This window comes from Taudactylus pleione, unplaced genomic scaffold (assembly GCF_031769625.1).
Source record: "Taudactylus pleione unplaced genomic scaffold, aTauple2 ptg000110l, whole genome shotgun sequence".
Lineage (NCBI taxonomy): Eukaryota > Metazoa > Chordata > Amphibia > Anura > Myobatrachidae > Taudactylus > Taudactylus pleione.
Genome location: NW_028284512.1, coordinates 4,548,274 through 4,565,352, shown reverse-complemented (window position 1 = coordinate 4,565,352; position 17,079 = coordinate 4,548,274). Strand labels below are relative to the sequence as shown.

Sequence of the window (17,079 nt, the reverse complement as noted above, 5' to 3'; positions counted from 1 at the left end):
CATGGCCTACATCACAAAACGTACCAGGAAAGACTAAAAGATCTCAATATGTATAGTTTGAAACAGAGAAGAGAAAGGGCGGACATGATAGAAACTTTCAAATATATCATGGGTGCAGGAGGGAGACATTCTTCAAAATAAGAGAAGCACTAGAACACAAAGACATGCACTGAAACTGAAGGGAGGAAGGGTCAAAGGAAATTTGAGGAAAAATTACTTCACGGAAAAGGATAAGTAGTTATCAGTCTGCGATGTGGGACCGTGTCAAAAGCCTTACTAATGTCTAGGTAAGCTACATCTACAGCCCCCCCTTGATCTATTATTTTAGTCACCCAGTCAAAAAAGTCAATAAGATTTGTTTGGCATGATCTCCCCCTAGAAAATCCATGCTGTTTGAGATCCTGTAAATTGTTGGATTAGAGATGTTCCACAATTCTTTCTTTTAGTAGTGACTTGTGTGTACTGTGCTGCTGTAACTTTCTTGTTTGGGTTTGTCAAACGTTGGACACAGTTTAGAGCAAACATACCCCCCGACTACAGGGTAGCACCTGCGTGAAAAAGCTCTGCTTTGCATGCACAACAATATTGACCAAGAAAAATTAAAGAAAAACCCACACGGCAAATCAAAAACATTTTATTCATATTTTTTTTAAACTACATAGAACTACCACAAGGAAGACTTTTTTTTTCATTTTTGTTTTTTTCTTCAATCCAGGGGTATAATCCAGTTAAAAAGTAAACACAGAACAAATTGGATTTTAATACGTTTGAATCACTGCCACAAATTGTCATTACCATCAGAATTCCCGTGAATCAACCCCAGCCAGATCTTCATACAATACAAAAATTAACCCAAAAACAAAAGGAAAAAAAAATCCCCTAATGCCTCCCTGTAGCCCCCCTCCCATCACATATCCCACCCTATACTGAAATCTGTATGCATTACAATGATGTTTTTTTAGTATTTTTTTTTACATTTTTTGTTTTAGTGTAATTAACGAGATGAAAAAACATTTAAAATGTCTCTTAGTATATACAACAGTTTTACTGTTTATTTTTTACGTGTTCAACATAAAACCTCATGTTTACTTATAAGCTTTAAAGTTGCAAAAGCAGCTTTATAAAGTGTATAATTATTTATTTTAAAAGATACATTTTCATTTTATCTCCAAAAGATTCAATGTACATTACATTTCAGAATGACAAAAAAAAACAGTGAAGAGCAGCAGAATGTGTTAAAAAAATGTAAAGATTTACCCCACCCATAACAAAATGTTGCATTGTATAGTGGTGTTGAGTGTTGAAGGTGATTTTTTTTTCTTTTATTAATTTTGTATAAAATGGAATATAGTTACTTTAACGAAAAAAAAATGTTGTTTTGATTATATGTCCTAGTTTGTACTGATTCTTCTCCCCTTTAGAGTGTTGCTAGCTCTGGAGAGCGCCTAGTCTCAAACTAAGCCTCCGTGACGGCACTGAAAATCTTGTTGTAACCTGACACCAGCAGGTTATAAGAAGCAAACAAACCAAAACACTAACGATGATTTGCATAATAACAAAATAGCATGCCCATTGTTTTTAGAATAAAATATAAAAAAAAATAATTAAAAATTTCAATATATTTAAAGGTGCAATCCCTTCTCAAATAGATGTGTTATTTTAACACAGTTTAGCATAAATGATGCTGGTTACCTGTAGGAAGACACAGTGGAGTTTATTTTCCTTAGGTTTAAAGCTGCTGTTAGTGATGTACAGTTTACTAAGTGTCATGCAATTACCATGGCAACCACAATCACATGACATTATTAAGTGAGCAGAGAGGGTTTGGAATGTACGTAATGTCCACATGATCACAAATTAGCTTGGTGACTGACTGGCTCAGACTAATAAATCAGGGTATGCTCTCCTGTGAACAAGCAGAAAAAAAAATGTTTCCAGAAATTTCAATTTCCAATGGTAGCCATACAAATCTCACCCATTGAGCGGTTTGGAAAATGAACAAGGAGTTATGGGTGAACCTCCTGGGAAAATGACAATCAACTTCATATTAAAAAAGAAAAAAGTATATGTGGGATTGCACTTTTAATTTGACACGACACAAAAAATGGCACATTGATAATAGTTTTAAATAAACAAATGTAAAAATATAATTCTTTTTAGTGGCACATCTTACAGAGATGGCAAAACTATAGTCTAGACATGTTTTGCCATTATTGAGCTTTATATTGTAGGAGAAAACTTAAGCTAAATATACAGGTACCAAGTATGTACCGGTGATTTTGGCAGATATAAGGAGAAAACTTAAGCTAAATATACAGGTACCAAGTATGTACCGGTGATTTTGGCAGATATAAGGATCACACAAGACAGAATTTTATTTTAAGATACTAAAGAGCTCAAGGAAAAGTTTTAGATGCAGTTATTAATAAGAAGTATTAATATTAATGGTGTTCTCAAAGCCATAGGGAAAATTACATTGTACAGATGAACAGAATGAAGAACAGTACATGGAAAAAAAGGTGTATAATTATAACCAGTCATCTAACAATGCAATGTACTCTATGGAAGTGCAACAATCACTGTATAATAGAAAATCATTCTGCAGGTCTCCAGTGCAGTCTGAATAAAAACTAAATGTAGGTAGGCTTATGTATATTGTTTCAATGTCCATAATGTATGCTCCACTGTTCTGTAAAACAGCAACACATATTTGTTGCCTTTCATTTTTATTGAGGTTTATGTTATTTTTTATGTTTTCTCTTAAAGACATAAAAAAAAAATGGTCTCACACTCATTACCACTATACATTACAACATAGTCCAGGACCCTGTGGCCCAATCTGCTGTTTTAACTACACAATGATAAAAAGTTAGACGTACTACGCGTGTTATTCAGAGGTAGTAGGTGGGCATACTAAACTACACGTGACATGTCTGTTGGTTCCAATGAGTTTTTATGAGGTAAATAAAGCTGGTTCGCTTGGTGACCATGTATAAATTCTCTTTTGCTACAATATTTACAGGGTTTTTTTTATTAGTTTTTTTTAACTGCCACAAGAAGTGTCATTCAGCATACAGCATTTAACCCCTTGCCGTAAAACACCACATTGGGGCATTAACCCCTTTTTTTTGCTGTCAGGCAAGTCTGCATGTTGACAAGCTGTCAAGCAAAGGGTTAATTACAATGTGAATGTGAAGGAAATTGTTACTACAATTCTTGAGAAAAATCTGTAGAGGATGCATTCACCTAACAACATAATGTGTGGTTAAGAAACAAAAAAAAAATCTGCAACATATTCCCAGGTCTGATAAATGTTCATCAAAGAACAGTAAATCACCGTGGTGATAGTAAAATAATGCATTATGGATATTTCCTTCAATAAACATTGATTATTTTGACAAGTGCATGAGTGGAATGAAGCCCTAAATCACATAATGTGACTAACTTTTTTTTTTTTTTATTATAATTTTTTTAATTTTTTTTTAAATTTCTTTGGTCTGTTAGGATGGGATAAAATGGCTGCCTTCTACTGAACCATACCTGTCCGATGTACAATATGGTATGTAACAGATATATAGGGCTCAGCAAAATCAACATTACTATTATTTAAATTCCTGTTTTTCCACATGATAAAATCTTGACTTTACTATACTTAAATCACTGCTGAAGCGGTTGCATGCACTTATGTCCATAGGCATGTTCATATTTGTAATTAATATTACCAACAATGCATTGACAATATATATGTGGTGACGTTTACAGGCATATTTCAATGGCAAAATAAACATTTAATTAACATATGTAAGCAGGAGTTGACTTAATTAATGTGACCATCTGCTAGAACCATTGATTTGTTAAAATGTATATTTTTTTTCCCTGTAAAAGTGAATGCATCTTCACAGATCAGTAGCGACTTCCATTCGCCATAGAAAAACAACCCACAAAAAAAAAAAATTATATACGAGGTCTGGAAACTGTAAGCTGTCTCTTTTCGCTGCGACCCCAGAATTTCTGGGCAGACATGCAAACGTCTCTCCTTAAAGCTGCTAGTTCATTACTTCAGTTTAGCCATTTATTAAAAAGTGCCGATGGGATGTGGAGATCATTTCACCGATACGAACTCAGATCTTGGCCCAATTAGATAAAGTGCTTTCAAAGTGGTGATTTAGCAAAAAATAAGACGTACTGGAATCCAGCAGCTTGTCTCAGCTGGGTTGTACAGAAAGGCTGTGCGGGTCCTTATTTGAAACAGGCAAAGCAGTGCCCTCAAGCTGGAGAAGAAGATTTATCTAAACACGAGTGTCTTCCTCACACAGAGCTGGGTGTCTGCTTCACTAAGTATTGAATAAAGACCTAAAACGGTGCCTTGTCCCACCAGACAGCCAAGATGCGCACACAGCTAGAGGATGGCTGACTCAGTTAGAGGTATCGGAGTTCACACTGCCTGGTCCTTCTGTTGGGGAGGTGACGGAGGAAGGGGTTGCTGCCTCATGCCACCCTCCATTAGCCTGCAAAAAAAAAGATAAACACTCTTGATTTCCTTTCCAAAGTAGGACAGTAATCAACCTAAAACAGTATTATACTTAAATACTTAAAAAAGTATGCTATAGCAACATTTACAAGTTATTGTTATTCATATGCATGGTCTTTTCACAGCTTTACGAGTCTCTCATAGGAACGCTTAAAAGTTAAAAATAAAACACAAAAACTACAATTAAAAAAATACAGATTATAAAGTGATGGCGGTCGATGCAGTGTTCTTCAGAGGACTCTCACGTTCACCTTGGTGGCTCAAGGAGACTGGGCGTTAAATTTGAAAAAGAAGCAGCTCATCATAAAGACCCTACTGCAGTTGCTTTTACAACTAATCTGTGCGCTGCCCCTGATTTATGGCAATATGGCGCCAGCTAGACGTGTTTACACAACCTATTCAGTAGGTCATGTTGGTCAAAGAGAGAGAAGATTTCACCATCCAGTTAATCATTACTCTGCTGAATAAGCTGTGTGAAAACACTATGCTGACGCTTTGATGCCAAGATCACTAAAAAAAGGGTAGAAGTAAGAGGTTACTACTTATTAGGCAGGACCCCAGTGATCCTTATGTAGGTTGCATGAAGCCACATTAAACACTCATGTCTAGGTATAATCTCAAGGGAGAGGGGGGTCAGTTTGGAAAAATCCTCAAGGGTTAAAAGCAATTACAAATGTGCCAGACAACTCCAGATAATAAAACCCTGAAAATTCATCGGGATTTGTAATTTTTCACATAAATTAAAATAAGCCTGGACAATAACAAAGTTGTCCAAATGTCGTCCATTTTTTATTTATTTATTATTTTTGCAGTACTGGTGACAAATGCTTGGAAAACATGGACATTTATTAGTGATAAGACTGAGCTAATGGCACTAAGCATCTTTGGCAGAAGAGGAACCGAACTGTCATACAAATGAACATTATCCATCGATTTCTTGACCTAAATGTCCCCTGGTGCTGAAAGGGTTAAGCTTTGTAAATCTGATGCAGAGATGTGTGTTACAACTCTGATCTATAGCGATGTGTTCAGTTCCCGACAGCCAGGCCCCAAATATGTAATATCTATCACTCATAATACCTATCACTCTTTCCCCTATGTCCTTTATGGCTTTTCATTCTAATTTATAAACAACAAATGTGTAATATTTTTTACCACGCGAGGCAGCTGGAAGAGCCCACGTCAGTTAGATCCCCCCCTTCGCCCCTCTCTGGCAGATTTTTTTTTTTGCAAATAAATTAATCTTTTCCTCTGGTGGTTTGAGATTACGCTGTGTATTATAAGAGAGCGCCTTATCAAACCTCATCAGAAAAGATGGAATTCATGTCCGCTATAATGCTTCAGGCAATAACTGCTTCATATTTTATCATGTTGATAAGGATTTAGCAAACTCTCTGAAGCATTTTGGGATGTTTTAAATGAAAAAAGGAACACTGTAACTAAAAGCTTCTTTCAGACATTTTCTTGTGGGTTATTATGAGTTATTTATAACCCCCAAAAAAGAACCCATTTGATATTTCAAATGCAAACGATTTGTGTATTTAATGATCTCGCCCAGGCTGCCGGCTCTCCCCACTCTCCCAGCTACAACACAACATTTTCAATCATTTGGGGAATCGTTAATATTGACTGACACTTGGAGGGAGGGAATAAAAGTCTAGTAGTTTACGTAGAGAGAGATATTCTGTGCTTGATTTTTACACGGCTGCCTGTACTCTGCTGCAGCCAGTTCGATTTTAGCTGAAAGAAAATATTTATTTAGCAGAGCAAAAGCACGATGGAGCATTATATTACTGTTATTTAACATGTTAATTATGCGTATGTTTATTTTTCGGTATAGCTGTATGGTATGGTATTTAAAGCCCATTGAGTGTGTCTATGTATCTCCTTTAGCCTGATGCATTCTCCCAATGGTATGTTGTACAAGAGACAGGCTACAGATGAAGATTGTAAATACATGCAAATAAGCAACACTTGGGCACACAGCCACTGCATTCTTGACGCACTATAGCTTGCCTAATCTATACTGATAAACCAATAACGTGATGTTATGTTGTCGAACCAACAAGAACAGAGGGAGGCAGTCTATGGCTGTTGGTAGATGTGCTTGGTGAGCTACAAGTTTTCCTAAGACAGTCTTACAACTTGGGAAATAGCCAGAGGTAGTTCTTAAGGGAGAATTTACCCCATTCAAAATTGGGTTCCCACTTTATTTCAATCACTATATGTAAAATTAGATTTCAGAGCGGAAAAAGTTATTTTTCATGGTATTTGTTAATCTCACTGGGAGCTATCATCACATTACATATAATGTTTTCTTAGCTAACTTGAAAGCGTGTACTAACCATAGACTCCAATGGGCCAGTTCCACTAATAACAAATAGTTTTATAGTAGGATTTTGGCTACCAATCAAAAAATATATAATATCTTTCTGTTATTTATTCAACAGTTGTCATTTTGTTTTGTTTTTGCCGTATGGGTGTTGGTGTGGTAGTGGGAAGGGGGAAATGGTGGGGGTTCTTCGTAAAATGTTTTAGCATCAAATGACCTCTAATTGCCTCTAAATAAAAATATTAAAAGCAATAACTGATCAGTTTCCTAGAACTCTTAGTACTGAGGTAGAGCAAGGTATAACACTGCCATTTTCCAAGCAGATGACATTTACAAGTTCCTATTATATTATCCTCTGTTCCTTGTCTCCCATGATTAAAGGAGAACAACCTCTGTTACATTTTCAATGAGGAAAGCTTTCAGGGCTATTAGCAAGCGATCTTACAAAATGTCGGCTTTTCATTGCTCTTTACAGTTTACCGGGGATTAGCTGACTTCAGTGATGTGAGATGGTATTTATAGACAGTGACAGGACACTGATACAGAAATATCAGGATAATAGAGGTCTTTACCATATTTTGATGCGTACCAATATACTCCTTAACTCGAATTGTGGGTCACTTACTGTGTGCAAGTGCAGCAACTAGGTACATGTCTCACTATAGAATGTCCTGCCTTTACACACAAATATAGTGGCTTTTCTACATTTACATAATAGCCTATAAGGGGTAAATTTACTAAAGTAAGAGTTTTTAGAAGTGGAGATGTTGCCCATAGCAACCAATCAGATTCTACTTAACATTTAGCTAGCACCTTCTAGAACAGTGTTGACACTCCAGCTGTTGTGGAACTATATATCCCAGCATGCCCTGCCACAATTTTAGCATGCCCTAATAGCAAAACTGTAGCAGTGCATGCTGGGTTATGTAGTTCCATAACAGCTGGAGTGTCAAGGTTAGCCAACACTGTTCTAGAAGATAATAGCTAGAATCTGATTGGTTGCTATGGGCAACATTCTCCACTTCTATAAACCCACACTTTAGTAAACATACCCCTAGGTGAGCTCATCGGCTCTTTTGGTCTCCAATATCATCTCTATGCTGATGACACTCAGGTCTACCTCCCTGACCACTCCCCCTCTCTCCTCACTCGTATCTCCAACTGTCTTTCTGCTATTTCTTTATGGATGTCCCAGCACTTTCTTAAACTTAACATGTCAAACACTGAGCTGATCATCTTCCCACCTGCATAACCTCACCTCCCAGCACAACCATCTATTTTAGCCCCCAAGTGTGCTCTTTCAAACCACACATCTAGTACCTCTCTCAGTACTGCCGTCTTCATCTCAGAAATTTCTCAAGGATCAGACCCTTACTCTCCCTGAAGCCAACTAAGACCCTCATCCATTCACAGGTCATCTCAAGACTGGACTACTGTAAACTCCTTCTATTTGGCCTCCATCACTCCCACCTCTCTCCATTCCAATCATTCCTCAATGCTGATGCCTGGCTCGTCTTCCTTTCCAAACGTACTACATCAGCCTGCCCTATCTTGCAAGCCCTACACTGGCTCCCTCTTCCCTCCCAATTAAAGCTTCTCACACTCACTTACAAAGTCCTCACCCAATTCTCTCCCATTTACATCTCTGACCTTATCTCCCTTCACACTCCCGCTCGCCCACTTCGCTCCACAAATGCATGCCACCTCTCTTGCCAACTGAGTACTTCCTCCCACTCCCACCTCCAAGATATTGCCCATGCTGCTCCCTACCTCTGAAATTCTTTCCCTCTCCCTATCAGACTCTCCACCTCTCTACTTCAAATGGGCTCTCAAAACTCACTTCTTAATTAAAGCCTTCCAGTTCTTATCCTAACCCTCTGCTCATTGCTCCTTCCTCACTGTCTACTACATCTGTGTCGCCCCTGTCCTGTAGACTGTAAACTATCCACGAGCAGGGCCCTCTTCCCTCATGTGATTCTCCTTTCTTACACTATCTTGTACTCCCTACAACAGCACCTAGCCTTTGGTTGTCGCTGCCTTGTTGCTTATTTGAGTGTTAAGATCGCGGATGCAGCAATGTTTATAAACCATGTCCTTGTACTGCATTGTTTTGTACTGTAAGTCACTGTTTTCTTGTTTTGCTTATTTGTAAGACACCGCGGAACCCTTGTGGTGCTATAAAAATAAAGGATAATAATTTTCCGGCAAGCAGGTCCCTCCTCCTCCGCTATCCTCCCAGTGACATCTTCGGGAAAAGGGAGCAGTGACAGTAAAGACTCTGGCATTGTGCGAGAGCCTTTGATCTCTGGTGCGCATGCGCCATCTTCCCGAATATCACTGGGAAGATGGCACCACTGAAAGGGGACCCGCTTGCCAGAGAAAGGTAAGATTTCTGGTTTGTATGTGGAGGTGGGGGCTCTGCTCAGATGAGGGGGGTTCCTTGGGCGATAATACGTCCCTGACCTAGATCAATGTTTGTAGTTAATACTTTTGTGCTTTACACCAGACACATTAATGGAACACTATCACTTTGCCCCTTTGCGTATCTGATATGTTTAATAGTTAAATATATCATAATGGGCAGTTACACAATATTATTTGACGTTTAAATGGGCCAGGGGAACAAAGGTGCTTAGAAAAAAAATGGCACAATGTATTTAACACATGGGTGCAAGAAAATTGCAAAACCATCTCAGATGATCATAGAAGAGCGGTTAGTCCAAACATTCCTCTTGCCCTTACCGCTCTTCCTTCCTCTGAATGTCGCCTCTCCTCTGTGTCGATTATCTCCTCCCACTCCCTCATCCAAGACTTTTCCTACGCTTCTCCCTTCCTCTAGAACTTACTCCTACACCCTGTAAGACTAATATAATCATGTCTGGAGGAATTCAAATGTGCTCTGAGAAAGCACCTGTCTATCAAAGCCTACCAGCCCTCCTCACATCCTTAACTCATGACCCCTTCTCTCCTGGTACCTGGTTGAGAGGTCCACGCATTCCGCATGCAATATTGATGTTCTCGTTGTTGCAATTATTTGCAAATGCACATGCACAAAAAATTCTGAGAACCCCTATGGCGCATGATTATACAGAGTGGACGCACAAACACCTATCACTCTTTCCCCTATGTATTGCTGCACTGCTGCGACTGAGTCAGATGGTACAAAAGATATGGCGGAAAAATGATGGGCGTTCCTGGGTGGTGGCTAGTAGTGCACTTAAAAATGGTCCATTCAGTGGGTGTATTATGGCAGTGTCGCGGGTATGTCAGTACAAGTGGCTGCGTGCACAGCCGGAGGCATAGGAGGCCATGGTTTGACCTAGAAATTGCACCTGCTATAGGGATGGTGCACGTTTAGATGGTGGGACCAATAGTGGCGTATAAGCACGCAGCAATCGGTATAACAGTGTGCAGGGGCACTAAAAGTGGAAGTCTTAGTCCTTGTACATTTGGCCACATTGATGTACACAACGGAAGCAGTTTTTAGAGGTGTTTGCATAAACTTGCAGACGGGTGCTCGCTAATAGACCCCACTGTGCGCGCTTTTGAGTGCTCCTCAGAATTAGGCCCCTTATCTCATCCCAGTTCACCTGCCGGTTTACACAACATACCGTTGCACCTTTATATGACACAGTGGCCAGTGACATCATTATTTCATAAGCTCTGACCTCAGACAAGCCGAGATATGTACAATCCCTAATTAAAACATTTACTGCAAAATGTTGCATATACACATGTACAGGAATTTATTTTTGATGTAAGAAGTTTAAAAGTACATTTTGTGGACTACAGAACAAATATATTTCTGCTACAGGGATTGATTCAGCAGGAACACACTCCATTGTATTATATACATAGATGAAGGACAGAACGCTTTCCTTTACGTGACACTGCCCCAAAACATGTTAAGCCCGGTCAAACCCCTCATGACCAAAGGAAATCAGAACTGTTGACACATATGCATTACAGGTACTCACATTAAGGTGATGTGGACTGTACAGTGAATTCCCTCCCAAGGGATCACTGTATCCTCCCGTCTGATTGATAACATGACGAAGGGTATCCACCTGCGGGAGAAAGGAAAGCACAACATATGAATGTTATGTTCTGATGGTACTTCATCACAGCCTCAAAAGATATATGTTTCTAATATTAATAGTTCCATGTGTATGCTACCTTTCTTGTAACTATATTTCTACATATATAGATATATATCTCCCACGCATTCAGTAAAAATTCCTATTTTTACAGAACATCGTCAATATACCTGACAGCTTAAGTTAAACAAAAATGTATTATTTTATTTTTTTTACAAATAGAAGTTACTAACTGAAAGACACATGGCAAATCTCCCATAATCTGTTAGCATTTTTTAAATCCAATGCAAGTGACTTTGCAATACCATTAAAACAAACCTTCAAGACACACCTGTATTCCTTCTAATGATAAAGAACACTGCCTTCTGTATAGAGGTTTCAGGTAAAATCTTCCCCATTTACTGGAGATACAGACTCTACACCTGGCTACAGAAACAGTAAGGCACTGACATTGCAGGTGTGGTTTCAGCTGTATGAGGGATGCAATTGGTCAGTGGTGGTGAATGCTCAGAAAGTTCTTCAGAAATGTGCCAATGAAAATGGCTTTATCCAGAGGACTGTTACAGAATAGGCTTTCATGCAGTAGTGCTGTACATTTATTACTCAGAACCAGTTCTTTTAACTAGCCAAACATTCTGGTTCTGGTGATTTTCCCAAGAACTGTTCACCCAAACAAACCTCTCCAACCGAGCACTCAAGTCAGAGCCGAAGGCATTCACAAGAGTTACAAATGGCCTGGGAGACCAGGGTCTAGAGGTGCCAATTGTGTGCACACCGCTGACTGGTGTGTGTGCTTTGGTGGTAGCTGTGGGAGGTGCGCTGAGGAATGACTCAGAGGCGTCTCTCCTACCTGTGATTGCACATTGGCTCCAACTTGGGCACCTTGGAAAGAATCCCCATTCAGACTCTGCATATTCATGAACATGTCGCCTGAATTTGGGAGATTAAAAGAACCAGAAGAACCTAGGAAAGGAAAGAGCGAAGGAGCTGAATAAAAGCAGAGGATGCTTAAAAGTAAGTGTGAAGAATAAATTAAAAAGGGGTTTGAAAGGTTAGTGAACCTTAAAAAAAAACAAGTTGGATGTGTGAACTTTATTTCATTCAGAGACACCAAAATCTCCCTGCATTAGTTCAAGAGGAACCTCACATCACTACTCCGTGCTGTTTTGGAAACCTACTTCTCCCGCTATCTAACTTTTAGGGGTAAATTTACTAAAGTGAGACCTTTTAGAAGTGAGTTTTAGAAGAGATGTTGCCCATAGCAACCAATCTGACTCTAGCTATTATCTTCTAGAATGTGCTAGTTAAATGTTAAGTAGAATCTGATTGGTTGCTATGGGCAACATCTCTTTTAAAACTCACTTCTAAAAACTCTCACTTTAGTAAATTTACCCCTTAGTCTTATGTCTTAGTAGCCATTGTTCCCCTTCTCACATCATGACACTGCCCCTGCTACATGCAGCTCTGTGCTCACCAACATGATCGCACAAGTGGACAGGTCACAAGATCAGAACACTCTTTTCCTGAAATACTCTGCCCTGCTATTAACATTCCACTAATCTGTCTGCTTACATTTTCTCTATCTCCACCCATTTTAGAACTGGCAACATCCAGATGATTGAGGGATAAAAAAGGACACTGGTCAATAGTGGTAAAAATGTATTTAATTTGAAAAGTAAAAAACTTTATAGATAATATGCAGCATTCCATAGTATTTTTTGCCCTTGATAAGGATTAAGACATCATTTTTGAATGCAGGCATATTATTATTTGTAACGTCACTGCAATCCCCTAATCAGAGAAACCTCTGCTGTTTGTTCTAGATGTGGCATATAGCTGGTTTTGGCTGGTTTACTAAAGCACTTTCTAGATGTCGTTTCACTAAATGTGGCCCCACTCACCTGTATGTTGATCCATTTGTGACAATGTAAAGACCGTAGTGGTGAGAGGGTCACTTATACTGTCTCATATATAGGGTGAGATGTACTAAGCCTTGGAGAGAGATAAAATGGAGAGAAATAAAGTACCTACCAATCAACTCCTGTCACTTTACAGTCTGTGTTTGAAAAATGACAGTTAGGAGTTGATTGGTTGGTACTTTGGGGTCTATGTACTAAGCCTTGGAGAGAGATAAAGTGGATGGAGATGAAGTACAAACCAATCAGCTCCTAACTGTAATTTTTCAAACACAGCCTGTGACATGACAGGAGCTGATTGGTTGGTACTTTAGCTCTCTCCAAGACTTAGTATATAGACCCCTATATCTCTCTCCACTTTATCTCTCTACGGGCGGGATGCATGACGCATCGCACTCGGAATGTGATGCATTTCGCCGGTCATCGCATACATGCCGGCGTTGGTAATGCCAGTATGCATGACGATCACCGCTAAGGACCGCTCTGTCGGTAAGAGCAGCCCTTTGCAATGGAGGGACTTCTGGGTCTATGACCCAGAAGCCCCTCCGGCGTCCTTCTGAGGGACACATGCGCCACGTGGGGTGCTGGGAGGGATCTGATTGGATCCCTCTATCAGCAGTCAGCAGAGAGAAGCCCATAGGCTCCTATGGGTAACGCCGTCAGGAAGATGGCGTTACCCACCACAACCAAGTCCCGGGGTTTGACCACATTTTTCCCCTTAATGCATCCCGTTATACAAGGCTTAGTACATCAGCCCCATAGAGTACTGGCTATTAGAATTTATGTGTGCACACCACTGACAGCATGGGTCCATTAAACCAAAGTGTGTATTGCTAACAATGTATTTATGTTACTGTAAGACCACGTAATAACAGATGACAAAACATGCCAAGGCAATAATCAATATATTTTTTTAAATAAATCAATGTATAAATATAATAACAGATATAGTAGTCTTAGTAGAAGAATAGGTTTAGACTGAATTATGTAAGATTTATAGATAAACCACATTCAGTTCTAATTTCTATCAATTTGTGCATTTGTATTCGGACACCCACAGTGACATAATATTACTATATAACGCCCTTCCCTCTAAAGACACAGTATACAAGTTTCATTGTAAACTAGTCGCTAGGTTTTCTATTGTCTGTTATTGCTTTAATAAATATTGCCTTGTGCATTAGATAGTGAGCAATAAAATGCAATCTTTATGACCCCGTATACCCAAAATATATGGCAGTCCACCAGGACTCACAGTAGGAGACCTGGGAGAACAAGTCAAGTCATCAGCATATAAAACTCTGTATTACCTGCTCTCTCCTGGGTGAACAGTAGTATGGCAGATCAAAGTTTGTTTTTGATAAATATACCATGTAATAATGCTATAGTACGGCAATCTCAAACCTGGTGACCATTTCCATTATCTTAGTTGGGAAGTTCCCAGAATGCTACAAGATTGCAATGTTAACGTCACAGGGCTTTTAGAACACTGTGTTTTCTCAACTAGAACAATGCGGATTACTGAAGCTACTGTAATAACTGACAGCAGTGAATGGGAAGTGATATCTACCTATCACACAGGAAGCGTTTCATTTGCTGTGACAATGTGCATTTTGACAGCTGATGCGTTTCTCATGTGACAGGGAAAATGCCTTTTCCCTTCACTGGTAGGGGTCACTGTGTGAGCTACAGGCTATGAAACTTTTCTGGCTGGTAAAGCAAAGTGTACTCAAACTACACTCTTGAGATACAGTAGATCAGTAAACATATAATTTTAGGGTCATACCTTTGACCACAGTAAAAAATCCTCCTTTAAAACTATAACTCCCAATTTTCCTCTAAGCAATGCCCATCTCTGGATGCAATCAGGATTCTCTAAGTTTTTTTTTTTTTATGTGAATGTAGCTTTACAAACTCACCGGAATTTGGTGTTGTGGGGGAGCTGGTCTGGTTATTCTGTACAGCTGCTGCAACAGCATGAGCTGCATTCACGGCTGTCTTGGCTGCATACAGGTTTGCTTCTTCCTGAAACTTGCCAATGTTTTTCTTGTACCTGATTCGCTTGTTCCCGAACCAGTTGGATACCTGCAGAGAGAATAAAGTTTTAGCATTGCTGCGATTTTAAAATCATTCCACCAGAAAACGGCATTAGAGCTCCCAAATTTTTGATGCAGTAAAAACATTCTGAGAGTCACATAAATAATACAAATACAAAATAAAACAAAACCCATAAGCGCAAACTAATATCATTCAGATCTGAAAAATAAAAACAGAATATATTGGTCAGTACTATATAGCATTTAAAATCAAAGATAAATGTGAAATTTTCTAATGAAAATAGCAGTCCCTAACTGTGACCTGTAATTGTGTGCATACAGTAGCTTTTTGTATACCTACCATATTTTCAAATAACGTAAAATAGACATAGATTATTATGCTTTTTACTATTTCTCTCCACCATGTGCACCTATTTGCCTCTATGTATTTTCCGTTTATCCTCCCCATGCTTCCCCATAACCTATTAGTAAATCACCCCGTATGGTTATATGGGATGCGGTCAATATCCTGACCGCAGAGATTCCGGCGGTCAGAATGCCGAAGACGGAATCCTGACAGTAGCCAGAATACCGGCGCCGGCATCGTGACCGCTGGGATCCCAAAGGTAAGTACCAAGGTTAGGTGGAGGGTTAGGGGTTAGACACTATGGGGAAGGTTAGGCACTAAGGGGGGGAAGGGTTAGGTTTAGGATGCGGGAAGGGGGAAGTTAGGTTTAGGCACTAGGGGGGAGGTTTAGGTTCTAACCCTGTCGGGATGCAGGCATCGGGATTTTGACCGCCGGGTTCCTAAACGCCGACATCCCGTTCCCAACTCGGTTCTACTGTACTAAGGGGCAGATTCAGCATTGAACACAGATCCCGATTACCGGAAATCTGCGCGTGCGCAGGACCCGTTCTGCTCATGTGAAAAACGGGTCCTGTGTGATCGCAGCCTCTGCTATGCTTCTTCCTAATTGACAGGCAGAGGCATTTAAGGGGCGGAGCGGGGGCGGCTGGCATTCCCAGAAATGGGGGTGTATCGCCTCAGGCTTACTCATCTGCTCAGCTGGGCAGCTCCGTCCAATAGTCGCAATAGTTATCCCAGCCTGAGACCTTGGTCACAGTGCTGGGATTGCAAATACAGCAGGGAATGTCAGACACCTCTTGCTGCATTTGCATATGTGCGAGAACGAAATTGCAAAGCTGCTTGCGTGCAGCTTTGCAATTCCATCTACTATTGAATTATCCCCCTAGAGAATAATTCCCCTTTTCAACTGGCCAAAATACCTGGGTTATTGCCGTGTCAACCCGGGTAGCGGCTCAGTGGAAAAGGCTCCTAGGAAAAATCCTGGGTTGATTGACCCAGCAATTCTTCCTGGGTCTCGAGCAGAATTTTACGCAGGTAAAACCCTGGTCAGGCTCAGTGGAAACGGGTAACCCGGGTTTTCCGACCTAGGACCCATTTACAGCATGGTGTTTGGGTTGTATTCGGAAGCTGCCTGTGGCAGCTGTCACTGGGGAGGGAGAGATTATAGCCTCCCCGTATGGTCCAGACTGTTACGGTTTTTACCCCATCCCCACTTCATACGGATATGCTGTAATCTCTCCTGCCCGTCTTCTCATTGACAGCTGTGACATCAAACAGCCTCCCGAAAAGACACCCCCCCTCCCAGGGAAGGACCCCCTTCCCTGGTCACCGGTCTGCTCTGGTCTGGTGTTCAAGGGAGAGCTGGAGTTTCCGGCGCTTGGTGATGACATCATCTCCAAGCGCTGGCACTGCGTGGTGGAAAAGGGGTATAAGTAAAATGTTGTAAAATCATTCCATGCTGCCACCTGAACATGTATGTCCCTAATGTGTCTATACTGTAAAACACAGAAATCTGTTCTCAAATAATTTGCCCTCGCCTTTTATTTATCCTTTTTTCTAAATGCATTAAAATACTGTAGGACCTTTTTATTCAACATATCTGAGTGTTACCACCTCCCAATATTTACCAGGTACAGCAATGGTTCAAGTCATCTATCAACTGTTTTGGAGGAAAATGGTACGTCATCGCTATGTGTATAAACCATAAGCAATTATTGTTTATACAGGACAGAAGATACGATGACTTAATCTGGAAAGACTTACTAAATATTCATCAGAAACCACCACAAAAGTAAAGTA

The 17,079-nt window shown here is 40.0% G+C and overlaps 1 protein-coding gene across 2 annotated transcripts in view; it reads right to left on the bottom strand.

The window, feature by feature from the left end:
• Positions 1-618: 618 nt before the first annotated feature.
• The window catches only part of PBX3 (PBX homeobox 3), a 249,358-nt gene continuing 232,897 nt past the window's right edge, over positions 619-17,079 (bottom strand). Inside the window, exons 6-9 of one of the 2 annotated variants that reach the window (XM_088471119.1) lie at positions 14,796-14,961; positions 11,811-11,923; positions 10,841-10,930; positions 619-4,508 (exon numbers count right to left, since the gene is read on the bottom strand). In XM_088471119.1, coding sequence (XP_088327245.1) covers positions 4,416-4,508; positions 10,841-10,930; positions 11,811-11,923; positions 14,796-14,961 — 462 coding nt within the window. In that variant the 3' untranslated portion in view covers positions 619-4,415. The remainder of the gene's footprint in view (positions 4,509-10,840; positions 10,931-11,810; positions 11,924-14,795; positions 14,962-17,079) is intronic. The other variant, XM_088471120.1, reaches the window with a different exon arrangement.